This window comes from Phalangium opilio, unplaced genomic scaffold, assembly GCF_054372755.1.
Source record: "Phalangium opilio isolate 3A_F unplaced genomic scaffold, DU_Popi_V2 ptg000077l_1, whole genome shotgun sequence".
Taxonomy (NCBI): domain Eukaryota; kingdom Metazoa; phylum Arthropoda; class Arachnida; order Opiliones; family Phalangiidae; genus Phalangium; species Phalangium opilio.
The window spans coordinates 2,871,680-2,884,896 of NW_028324185.1; the positions used below are offsets into that span (position 1 = coordinate 2,871,680).

Genomic DNA, 13,217 nt, shown 5'->3' on the forward strand with positions numbered 1-13,217 from the left:
CCCTAAATAATTATAATGCTAAAAGCTCATTTTGTATCTTCACAAGAATAGATTCTATACGATTTCATATGTGAAAATCTGAGCTCCCTTTATCTCGAAACCATTTTCTGTTTTTATTCAAGATGAAAAAAGACGGTCCACGGTTTGGAGATTCCCTCCCAATGGACCGAATAGGTAAATATATAAACTAGGAGGAGCTAATTGAAAAATATAACAAATAGTTACGAGTGACGTTTCTAGTCTGGAGAAATGACGCCTCGCGAAGAATGCGCGTGAGTAGTAAGTTACCACACTTTTAGGCATGCAAATTAGCCGAAAATGATCCAAATTTGCATAATTCAGAAATCCCACTTTTGACTATGCAAATTAGGATCTAAATTTGTATAATTCAGAGATCCGACCTTAAACCATGCAAATGAAGCGAAAATGATTATAATTTGCATAATTCAGAATCCCACGCCTGTCAATCAAATGCGAGTCACGTGTGAGTCACGTGTGGTGTTGTGACGTAGGTAAAATTTGTAAGATATATCAGCAACAGGGTTTGAAATTATATTAGTTCGGGACAAAACGTAAAGCTATAATGAACTGGGAAAAACTACGGCTCGAAACTTTTAAAGATTACCCCGTTAGTAATATAAGACCGTCAGAGTTTGCGAAACATGGTTTTTATTATTTAAAGAAAGGCGACGCCGTTAAATGTTTTTATTGTGATATAACATTACATAGTTGGAAAGCTAATGATAAAGTAAATGAGGAGCATCGGAAATATTCCCCGGAATGTCCAATTGTGAAAGGGTTTTCGACATGCAACATACCCATACATTGTTCTATCGATGAGATAGGTAGAGATGTACCACCAACGGAGAAATACGTTTCAACTACAAGCAAATCCAAGACTGAAGAATATTGTAATAATCGATGTTGTACGCAGCGTGTTTTACAGGTTGTAAAAGAAAATGTCTGTTTAGGTGGTTTATTACTTATCCTTCCCATAACTGTACCTGTAGGACTTATTTGTGGAATGATATCTATGAACCCAGGAGTAGCGCTTCTTGGTTTTTATCCTGTACTCTTACCTATTTTAGATCAGAATTTTTTTAAAACAGGATTGTGTCAATGGTGTAAAAAACAAATCAAAGGATGAAATAAATTTTTTAAAAAACAATGTTTATTTGTATTGATTACATCACGATTAAATTCTGCGATAAACATTCCAAAAATTTGGAAATAAATTTAAAAAGCGTGTTTCCATCTGTTCCAAGTCTTGACGATGATAATAATCAACAGCGTCTTTTGAAAATACATTAAAAGTGGGGTCATACGCTAATATTAGGTTTCCATCTCTATCTCTATCTTCCAAAATATCTGGAAGATATGGAGATCTTGTAATGAGAGTAAATTTATTTTTAAATTTTTCGAAAGTGAAAGTTAAAAACATTAAAGAATACCTATATCTATGCAATTCTTCAATAACTACGTTAATATATAATAACTTTAACAAATTAATAGTATAACTAATAGGTGTAATAATATATATATTCCAGGGGGTGTCATTGTGTTGTCTGTTCTTTATGATCAAACTAGTGTTGAATTCATACAAAAGTTTTATAATTGCAGTATTTAATACCGATTCAACACTAGCTTGATCGTGACAAACGTATCCCAGAACGTGCGCTGCTGCATTCGAATCTTGACATTGATCAAGTTCATTTGGGTCGTATTTATGTATACTTCCTAGTTTACATTCCGTACTAAAAACGTAGCGTCCACAATTTCTGGTGTCGATAGAGGCCAATTCCGCCCATTCACCAGGACAATTTCGAAAGCGGTAAGATACACGTCGGTAGTAAGATACTTTAACGATGTTGTTAGCGCACAAGTTTTTAAACATTTCGCGACGTACAAGTTGATTAATAACATGCTTTGATATTTGATTGTTTCCTTCAAACTTTATACGATTGTTCTCAATTTCGATCAAACATAATGTACCTAATCGAGGTATCGCGTTTGCACCTTCTGATTTAATACTAATAGGTTTGTAACACACGTAACTCGAAAACCGATGATTTACATTTTTACGTGATTCAACAGCAAAAACGTTCGGTACGTCCATTTTGAATTTTTATTTCACCAAAAGGTTCACTATCTTGTAAAGTATAATTGACAGCGTTCTTTCTGGGGTTAAATTCTGTGAAAATAATTCCAAAAACTTGGAAATGAATATAACAGTTTTTGTTCTATTTTTTGCAACTCTAGGCGTGCATAATCAATAGCGTCTTTTGAAAATACTTTAAAAGTGGGGTCATATATTAAACCGATTTTATCTCTCAAAATTCTTGGAATATTTTTAGATTCTGTAAAGAGATTAAATTTTATTTTCATTTTTTCGAAAGTGAAAGTTAAATCCATTAACGAATGATTAAAGTTATGCAATTCTTCAATAACTACGTTAATATATAATAACTTTATCACATTAACAGTATAACTAATACGGGGATCACCATTAATATAATAGAAGTAATCATAATTGCCATTTTTATCCTTTATGATCAAACGAGTGTTAAATTCATACAAAAGTTTTATAATTGCTGTGTTTAATACCGATTCAACACTCGCTTGATCGTGACACACATACCCTAAAACGTACGCTGCTTGACTCGAATGTTGACATTGATCAAGTTCATGAGGGTAGTATTTATGTAAACGTCCTAGTTTACACTCCGTAGTCAATATGTAACGTCCGCAATCCCTGGTATCGATCGAGACTACATCTCTCCAAAAATCATATCGGTTACGAGATACTTTAACAATGTTGTTGGTCCACAAGTTTTTTAACATTTCACTGTGTACAAGTTGAGCAATAGCATACTTCGATATTAGATTGTTTCCTTCAAACTTTTTACGATTGTCCTCAATTTCGATCAGGCATAACGTACCTAACCGAGGTATCGCGTTCGCAGCTTGTGATTTAATACAAAAAGCTTCGCCACACGCGTAACTCGAAAATCGATAATTTATATTGTTACTTGAACCAAAAACCATGTGATGCATGCATTCTCCAACCCCGGAATCCATTTTTTGAATTTTTATTTCACTAAAAGGTAAATGATGGTTCACTATCTTGCAAATCCTTACCAATCCCAATCTTCACCTTCAAGTTCTAGGAAAGATGGATTGGCATTTTGAAAATCTTCGTAAGATTTGTTAGTGGCATTCTTTGAAAAAATCACTTCAGACACGTTATCAATGGATACATTGTCACGAAAGTGACCGGTTTTAGAAAAAGAGTATCGAACCTTAAAAAATGTATCCCTAAATCTAGACAGTGTATTTGATAAGGATGATTTAGAGGAATTGCCGAACCGTAAAGAATCGATTACAACACTAATATATAACAGCTTCAAGAAATTTGAGCTGAAGCTGTTAGATGTTGCGTAATTCTTGCGAAATGGGTTTTTATACGTCAGCGTAGAGTTGCATTCGTAAATGATTTTAACAATCGCCGTGTTAATTACTGCTTGAACAGCCTCACTGTCGTGACAAACGTATCCCAGAACGTAGGCCGCCTCTTTTCGATGTTGACAACGCCAGTTTTGTTTGTTATAGTACTTATGAATCCGACCTAGTTTACACTCCGTTGTAGGGATGTAAATACCACAATCAACCGTATCGATTTGACATAATGAGTCAACTGTACAGAAAGTGACCCAAGATAGTTCTACAACATAACTCTCCCGCTTGTTTTTCAAAATTTCTTCGCAAACGAGTTTTCTAATCACTGTGTGAGTTATTTTATACTTTCCCGCAAATTTCTGACGATTGTCTTCAATTTCGATTAGACATAACGTCCCTAACCGAGGTACGTTATTTTTACATTCATGTTCAATAATATTTTTTTCATTAAAATTGTACGAATAAATTTCTCTCATTTTTTGGGGAAGCTACACAAATAATAGTTTGATTCCTCTTCACTATCCCAGTATGAACATTCTTTTTCTTGACGTTGAGCTTTGTAACAAAACTGGTTACAATTGATACAAAAAAAACTATTGTCCAGAATCGCGTAAGCGTTTTCAATATTGGTGATTAAAACTTTACCGTATTGTTTATAAATGGCTTTTTTAAATTTTTCACAATTATTGTTAACGCAGTAATGAATTTCACCACCAATAGATGAGAAACTAGCAATATCGTCTTTTTCACAAAAAAGACAGTTTAGATCCTGACCACTCTGTAACTCAGTTTGGCCTGTGGTATTTAATTCCGAAAATTGTTTTTCATTCAAGTCTGTGGAAAGTAATAATATCTTATAAGAAACACGCACGTTGTGAGGGCCTCTTTTAAAATTATACATTTATAATATGCACCCTTCTTAAAACGACTGATAAATATTTTTCGATAGGGACGCTCATTAATATGGACCCTTCTTTAAAGTCGTTAATACATAAAAAACCAACAGTTAAATATTTTTCTAAGAAAACCAGGGATGACCTCGACGCTCATTACAAATTCCTAACTAGACTTCTTAAGCTAACAACCTTGAAAATTTCATATATAAACTGAACGGATTTCAAAGTTTCACATCATAACGCAAAAAAACTTTAAGTTTGAAAATATCTTCAAAGTCTAGAGTACTACTAGAAAAAATGTGTCCAGCAAAATCTTTTGACTCAAACGCTGTTCAACCGGCTGAGGAATTGTAAGTTATTTTAGCTAGCAAGTTAAAATTATTTTTTAATACCGGATCTATTTTATATATAGCGCTCTACCCCAACTCTGGGATATCGATGATGAATTGGAAGTTGATCCAATCATCATCCTCGAGGAAGATGATATCCCAGATGGCATGGAGGAGGAAATAAACGAATTAATCGCGAATTTTGATATATTCGCCGAAGCGGACGACCCGGATGTGGTCTCTACGGAACCATCTGAAGAAACGTAAGTTTTTTTGTCTTATATCTAGCAAGATATATACTAATACTGTTTTATATAGCGCATCCGAAAGTGATGACGAGAATGAAAATGCATTTTATTCAGATACCGAAGATGTAGAAATTAATTTAGAGTAAGCTAAAAAACTATTTTGTTAATTTTAATCGAAATTAATATAGATTTTTACAGCGCCATGTATTCTTATATTACTCCCTGTTCATCCTGTAACCACTTCCAATATAATTTTCGTACCTTTTCCGGAATAATAAATACTAATACTATATCCTTTAAATTATTTTACTGCATGAACCACAACTGTATTCTCTACCATACATTAATTTGTCTCAGCTGGATGGAAGGACAATTCCATCCAGTTAATATCTATCAAACATCCACTAACTCTTACTACATTAACAACGCCCATCTTCCTAAATCCTACAATTACTTTCTACAAGAAGACCTACACGCCACGGATGACGAAATTGATCTAAAGTAAGTTAAAAAACCTTTTTTTGTTTTAAAAAACCGATTTTACTTATATATTTTTTATTATAGCTACATGTACTCTCGAATCACCCCCTGTCCTCGCTGTAAAAACTACTCTCCAACGAACTATTCTCTGTCAATCCAATATCAACTTCAAACTACGCACTACAAGCTTTACTTCTGCAACCACGAAGACTGTCCTCTCTATCAATCAATTATCTGTCTCAACTACTATGAATATTACTTGCCTATTGACCTTCTTCTCAATTCTAGATTCGCTTCACCTCTCTATCTTAGAAATATTCCTAATTATGTCTATCAAATAAATGAATAAAATATATATATAAGTTTTTAAGAAAAAATGTCTCGTCATTTATATGAAGCTTAAACATTCTATTAAAAATCCCCACTAAAATACGAACACTGTAACCAATGTTTTTCAAGAGCCTCTCGAATATCAAAAATTAAAGCTAGGAAAGTTGTTATCCTTGACAACGCCTTATAATAATTCTTTAAATAGTAGATATCTAGGGGAAAACTTTATCATTTTCTTTTAACGCTTCATCCGAGAAAGTCTTAAAAAAACATGGGTCTCCCAGAAGATAATCCTCAGCCGCAGTTACAGGAGATGGACTCTCTGTAAGCTAAAAGTTTACTAGTTGTTTTTAAGCTTCTAGTTTCTTAAGAGTGTTTTTTATAGAACCCAAGTACCGTTAGATATTACCGCAGCTTTAGCGGTAGAAAGGGCATCTGCAGGGTAAGTGATATTTATACCATTAAAAACTATAGTTAAGTAAAAGTAGCTATGTATTTTAGAATCTTCGAAACTCATTCATACGCATTCGTACCGTGCTGCGTTTGTAAAGGAAGAGAGGTGTCTGAAATCGATAGAAATATTTCAAAGGCTTTCTATTGTAGAACTCTATCCTGTCCCCGCTATAATAAGATAGTGGGTATTTGCTTCCCCGTTTTTATGTTTAATATTCATTACCCCTGTCGCGGCCATCCCGATGATTTTAATACGGCATTTATGGAAATGTTTGATTATCCTTTAAATGTTTAACTCTTTTTCTAAAAAAATATTAACTTTTTCCAAATATATACCATTTATTATTGTTGTATTTTAATTTTACATGTTATTAAAAGATTTTTTAAAATTCAATTAAACAGTACGAAACCATTTGTTGAATGCTTAAAACACATTGAATATTTTGAGGATTACGTAAATTATTTTCGAAAGATTTTAACAGATCGGTTAAATTTAACGTGCTGCAAAATGCGTGAAAGGTAGTTTTATACTCGCGTTTAACATCCAATAGTTTTTTTTCAAAATCACCCAAAAGAATTCGAAAGGTGAGTAGCATATTTTTTATGAAAATTCTTTGATTTATAATAAAGTTAATATGGGTTGAAATAAACCCGTTCATGGGGTCTTGCATAATAAGCGCAAATACTTCGGGTTTAATTGTTACTGGAACGCTTTCGTCATATGTAAAGACAAGACCCAAATTCGTAATAGATATATAGATGTTTTGACAACGTAAAAATTTAATTGACGATTTCTGCATACAGGCCGCGAATTCAGATTTACGTTTGTTCAAGATGTACCATATTTTATACGGTATTAAAATAAAGTTTCCACTTTCAACAATAACTGTTGGTTCTACGTCTCTTCCCCGCGGACAAACAGTTACCGTTACACCGCTTTTTGTTAAGTGTAAGTTCAAATCGCGAAACATAGCCATATTTTTATAAAAATAGTATTACTCACAACACATCACGGGTATTTTTATTCAGGAACGAGCAGTGCAGTTTCAAACATTTACTTTCGATTGACTTTCCTAACAAAAACTCGGGGTCTTTTTATAGTAAAATATCTCCACTTAAAAATTCCATAATATTACCCTTAAGCGATAGAAATTCTTATACCTGATAATTACGAGAAAATAAAAACCTTGGGAGAATTCACACGTGATTTTTGAAAGTATAATTTTAACCCTTCGACCTTTTTTCCAAAAATATCATCCATTTTAAGATCGGAGCACCTTTCCCCCGAAAAATCCCTGTTTAAATTCCCACACTTTTTCGTTTTTTATAAAACCATTAAATACCAATTAAAGCTTTCCATCTGTGTAGGACGTGTATTGGAAAGCGTCTTTTAGCCTTCTACATAAACTCCACCCAAATCGAAGCAAAAAATACTTCTCGGTAATTACATCCAGGTGCATCGTATAAAAAAGCAATTATTTTTTTGATACAATGTAATTTAAAAAATATATTTCATAACCTAGGGGAATTCAGGTGTTCCAATCGTATATCTAATATCATTAAAAAGTATACCCGCAGCCAGATAAAAAAAGGCAATTATTTTTGATACATTGCAATACAAAAAATATATTTTACAACCTAAAAGTATCATTAAGTATAATTAACGACTAGAATTCTCGGTAAATTACTTTTAAAAAATATATTTGATAACCTAGGGGTATCCAGGTGTTTGAAATCGTATATCTACCCATCATTAAAAAGTATACCCGCAGCCAGCAATTATTTTTGTTACATTGTATATACCTAGAGTATCATTAAGTATCATTAACGACGAGAATTCAAAATATATTTTATAATCAAGAGGTATCATTAAGTATCATTAAACGACGAGAATTCAAAATATATTTTATAACCAAGAGGTATCATTAACGACGAGAATTCAAAATATATTTTTATAACCAAGAGGTATCGTATCCATGAGAATTCCAACTTTTAAAAAATTTTATAGAAGCTATAATTATCTACGAGAATTCCTATCGTAATTATTACTGGGAAAAAAATATTTTTAACCGTATAATTAAGCGTTCCCCGCGCGCTAGCGCGCGGGGACGCCGTGTGTCACCCCCCTCCCCCGGGGGCGGCAGGGGACGGTGTATATAAACTCTCGGGATTTTCGGATATTTCATTCGTTCTTCACTCGACGTTCGTTATGGCATCTTCACTCGGTAAGCGAAAACTTAATATATCTGATGATGAAGAGGAGATAGATATTTTTGAGCAAATTAAAAACGTTAAAGAGGAAAATACTATCGAAAAAGCCGGCATTGTCCCTCGATACGATATTAAACGAGGTTTAGCTAGTTACGTGACTTCATTACCAGCGTCGCATGACGATTTTTATTTCGATATTCAAATATACAAGTACGAGGATATAAAAGATAGAGATAGTAAAGATATTTGGCAATGCGATGGAAGAAGATTAAGATTTGTCGCGTCTAAAGATAGCGTCGAATGTAAACAAATTCGATCTATCGTGAACAAGATCGCCAAGCATATGATCGATAATCCCGACAAGATCACGAAAAATTATTCGTTTTTTAACAAAAACGAATAATTAATCAATATGGAATCCCAATATCTATTACTCGTATATCTATTAACGTATCTATATATACTATATACCCAATATATCAATTACTACTACTATTTAACATAAAAAAGAAGACAATTATTACATGGTTGATGGGATGGATATGAGACTCGAAGTTAATAGATTATCTACGTTCAAGATATGGTCTGTCGAAGGTATTAGCGTGGATGACATGGCAGCTAGCGGTTTTTATTGCATTAGTCCTAAAACCGTTCGTTGTTTTTCTTGCCTTACCGCCTTGACTGGATGGAGAGCCGACAATCATCCAATGGCTGTTCATGGCTACGAACAACCGTTATGCAGATTTGTTTTTCGGTCAGGAATGAGGTGTGGAAACGTTCCCATCGCTGGACGTAATTTTTTCGAGGAAATTGAAAGGGACTACTCGGGACCGGAAAATCATCCCACCAGAAAACAACTAGCACCTTGCCCACACATGTTACAAGCCAGATTCGAAATCGATTTAAAAGAAAAAGAAGAAAAACGAAAAAAAAATATATAAAACTCTAAACAATTTGATAAACTTACTCATTTTAAGATGAGTAGTTCGAGCGATTCCGAAAATGAAGAACCGCTAAATTTAAGTGTTAAAGCTAATCCTAAACAATTTTATACTTGCGAAAAAATATTAGATAAAAAATCAAGAAAATACAAATGTAATCAAGTAGAATGTAAAATTAAATTTAAAAATTTAGAACGTATTAAATTAACCGAAGTAAACGAAACGTTTGTTAGTATAATTAATTCCATACTCTTTGAATTATTACGTAACCAGCAAGGATATAATAGAGTTAGATTTTGTATTCGTTCGGATGAGTTGGATAGTCCGATAAATTTAAGGTTTATGAATATTAATGAATTAACGGCTGAAAGAGTAATAGGAGCTATAAGTCAAGTTGCGCAATCAAATCGAAATTTCCATTTACAAAGCTCTTTAGTTTTTGACGTTATTTTTTTACATTGCGACGTACCCGTTGGACGTCGATCAAAATCGTTAAAAAATAGAAATATAGTAATTTTGGATACGTTTATAAAAACGAGTTCAAATTATATTTACATTGACAATACCGATAACTTATGTTTTGGAAGAGCTTTGGTGATAGGAATTTATTTGGCTGATAAGAGATTCGAAAAGAATACGAATGAAAAGTATCAAACAACGAACTATAATTATTTTAGAAAGATAAAAAAATGTAATCACCCCCTCCAAAAAGAAAAAGCGGAGCAATTATATAAAAACGCTCATATTTCTCCGGATACCGTTAATTTATTAGATATTCAAAATTTTCAAACTTACTTAAACGAATATCAAATTATTATATTCAGAGCTGATAATTTAGAAAAATATTTTGTCGGACCTTTCAAGGAAAAACAAATTTTTTTATTGTTAGTTAATGATCACGTGCATGTAGTTAAGGAATTGCATACAATGTTTGGCGGTATATCTTATTGTTCTAAATGTTTAAAAGTATTTCACAGAACTAATCAAAAGAATAATCACTTTTGCGAAACTCGAGTTAAATGTAGTAGATGTAGAACTTTAAATGTATTCCACGAAGATAAACTAATTAAACCTGTTAAATGTCGAAAATGCCATCGTTATTTTAAAGGAGAAGAATGTTTGAATTTTCATATATCTAACGGAACGTGCGATAACTTTAAAAGGTGTTTAAAATGCGGACTAGAACTGAAAGAAAAACACTCTTGCTCGAAACCATGTAAAAACTGTTTACGCATACACGAGAGGAACCGTTGTTACGTTATGCCTCTTTCGAGAACGTACGAAAAAACCAGATATTGTTATTTCGATACCGAATCAATCGTTAAAAATAACGAACACGTCCCTGTCTTACTGGTAAGCGCTATGCAAGAAAATGAAGGGAGCAATTACGAGTACGAGATATTTCGGGGGTTCGACTGCGTCGATAAATTTCTAAATTATTTATTCCGGACGAAAGAAATGGTTTTCCAACACGCGACAAAACGGCTTAAAGCCACTAAACCGGTTTTTGAAAATATTACGTTGTTAGCCCATAACAGTAAAGGGTTCGATTCGTTCTTTATTCTTCGTGGGTTATTAAAATTGAACATCATACCGGATATTGTTTTTGACGGAAGCAAAATGTTGGCCATTTTTTTGAAAAATCAAAAAATGAAATTTATTGACTCTTTCAATTTCGTCTCCCAACCATTAAGATCGTTCCCCGCGACGTTTTCTTTGGGCGAAAATAGAAAAGAATTTTTCCCTTACATATTCCACACCGAAGAAACTTTGGATTATGTCGGTCCACTACCGCCGAAAGAGTATTTTCAACCTGAACATATGAAAGAAAAAGATTATAAAGATTTTCTCGAATGGTACGCTACGAAATCGAGACAATCGGTCTATAATTTACGCGAAGAACTGGAATATTATACTATCATGGATGTTAAGGTTTTACAACAGGGTATGGATAAATTTAGACAATTGTTCGAGAAGGAAACTGGTTTCGATGTTTTAAATATGAACGCTTTAACCATAGCGGGGGCATGCACGAATATTTTCCTTCATAAATACTTGGAAGAATTTACGCTCGGAGTAGTACCGTGTAACGGCTACAGGAATAACTACAATCAAAGCAAATCCGCTTTAAAATGGTTGGCGTGGGAAGAAAAAGAACGCGGAATAAAAATTCAATCGGTTCTCTCGTTGGAAGGGGAAAAGAAAATTGGACGATACCCTGTAGATGGTTATTCTTCTCAACCCGAAATAATATTTCAATTTGACGGAGATTTTATTCACGGATGTCCGAAACATACGAAAGGAGGCGAATGGAATCCGTTATTGCAAGATACGTTTAAAAATTTATACGAGAGAACTCTGGATCGAGATGATGATATCATGTGTAATGCACCGAACGCTGAATATGTTAGAATATGGAGTTGCGAGTTTGACGAAATGTTGAAAAACAGAATCGAGGTAAGAAAGTTTTGCGATTCGTTACACTTTCGAGATCCGATAGGACCAAGATCGGCATTATACGGTGGTCGTACTGAATGCTTCAGGCTGTATCATAAAACAAAACCAAACGAAAAAATTCTATATTACGATGTTTGTAGTTTGTACCCCTTTGTATGTAAAAACAGAGACTATCCTAAAAATCACCCGGAGATTATTACGAGAGATTTTTCATTCGATTTGAATCATTACTTTGGGGTAATGTCTTGTAAAATATTAGCTCCGAAAGACGCTTACATACCGGCATTACCAATTCGAACCAGAAAAAAACTATTTTTCGCTTTGTGTCGTACTTGCGTGGAAAACGATATACAAACAGCCTGCGGGCATAACGACTCCGAACGAGCTTTCGAAGGGATTTGGCCCACCCCAGAAATATACATGGCGGTCGAAGCCGGTTACGTTATATTGGAAATCTTCGAAGTTCACCATTACTCCGAGAGGTACACCTATATCAAGGATAAAGATCCCGGTTTTTTCGGAAGTTACATTAATACATTTTTGAAACTCAAAATCCAAAACTCTGGCTGGCCTCGCAACGTTACCACCGACGAGGAAAAAACGGAATATTTAAGACTAATTAAAGAACGAGAAGATATCGAGATTAGACCCGAAGATGTAACAAACAATTCAGCTCTACGCGCGTTGGCGAAATTAGCTTTAAACTCGTTATGGGGTCGACATTGTTTAAACAACGATAAACCAAAATCGGTTTTCGTCAAGGATTATCAAGATTTCATTAAAATTATAATGGATCCGACATTGGAATTAACGGATATGCGGCCAATTAACGACGATGACGTTTGTTTAATGACCTACAAATTCAAAAAAGATTTTTGCCCGACATATTACAAAGGATCGGCAGTGTTGGGGAGTTTCGTTAGTTCGTACGGTCGGATGGAATTATTTCGGACTCTGAATAAATTAAAAGAAAGGGTTTTGTACTGCGATACGGATAGTATTATATTTATTCACAAAGAAAGTGACGAATTTCTTCCACCCGTCGGACAATTTATGGGTGATTGGACCGACGAAGTTCCAAATGGGTATATATCGGAATTCGTTACTTCGGGTCCGAAATCGTACAGTTACAAAACAAATACCGGACATTGCGTTACGAAAATGAAAGGAATTTCGTTAAACAGGAAAAACGAACAGATAATTAACTTTGATTCGATCAAATCGGCTTTAGACACTCCGGGAACTAGTTACACTTTGGAAATCCCCTTTAACGTTGTGCGTGACAAAGCTCGGGCGAAACTACTTTTAGGAAATCTGAAAAAAAGTTTCGGCGTGACTTTTAATAAGAGAATAATCGCGGACAATTTTTTAACATATCCGTTTGGATACTCGTTAAAGCAAGATGCATCGTGAAAG

General features: G+C 34.0%; 1 protein-coding gene across 1 annotated transcript; it reads left to right on the forward strand.

Moving 5' to 3' along the window:
* The first annotated feature begins 4,937 nt into the window (after nucleotides 1-4,937).
* Nucleotides 4,938-5,973, forward strand: LOC149656765 (uncharacterized). Its single transcript, XM_089844789.1, has 3 exons — nucleotides 4,938-5,071; nucleotides 5,128-5,430; nucleotides 5,494-5,973. The coding sequence occupies exons 2-3, from the start codon at nucleotides 5,132-5,134 to the stop codon at nucleotides 5,756-5,758; spliced, it is 564 nt and encodes a 187-aa protein (XP_089700915.1). The 5' UTR covers nucleotides 4,938-5,071; nucleotides 5,128-5,131; the 3' UTR covers nucleotides 5,759-5,973.
* The last annotated feature ends 7,244 nt before the right edge of the window (nucleotides 5,974-13,217 follow it).

Excerpts from the sequence above, each read along its gene's own strand:
- LOC149656765 (XM_089844789.1), top strand. The coding sequence starts at position 5,132 with ATGTATTCTTATATTACTCCCTGTTCATCCTGTAACCACTTCCAATAT. Across the intron at positions 5,431-5,493 it reads GATGACGAAATTGATCTAAA|CTACATGTACTCTCGAATCA; the intron begins GTAAGTTAAAAA and ends TTTTTATTATAG.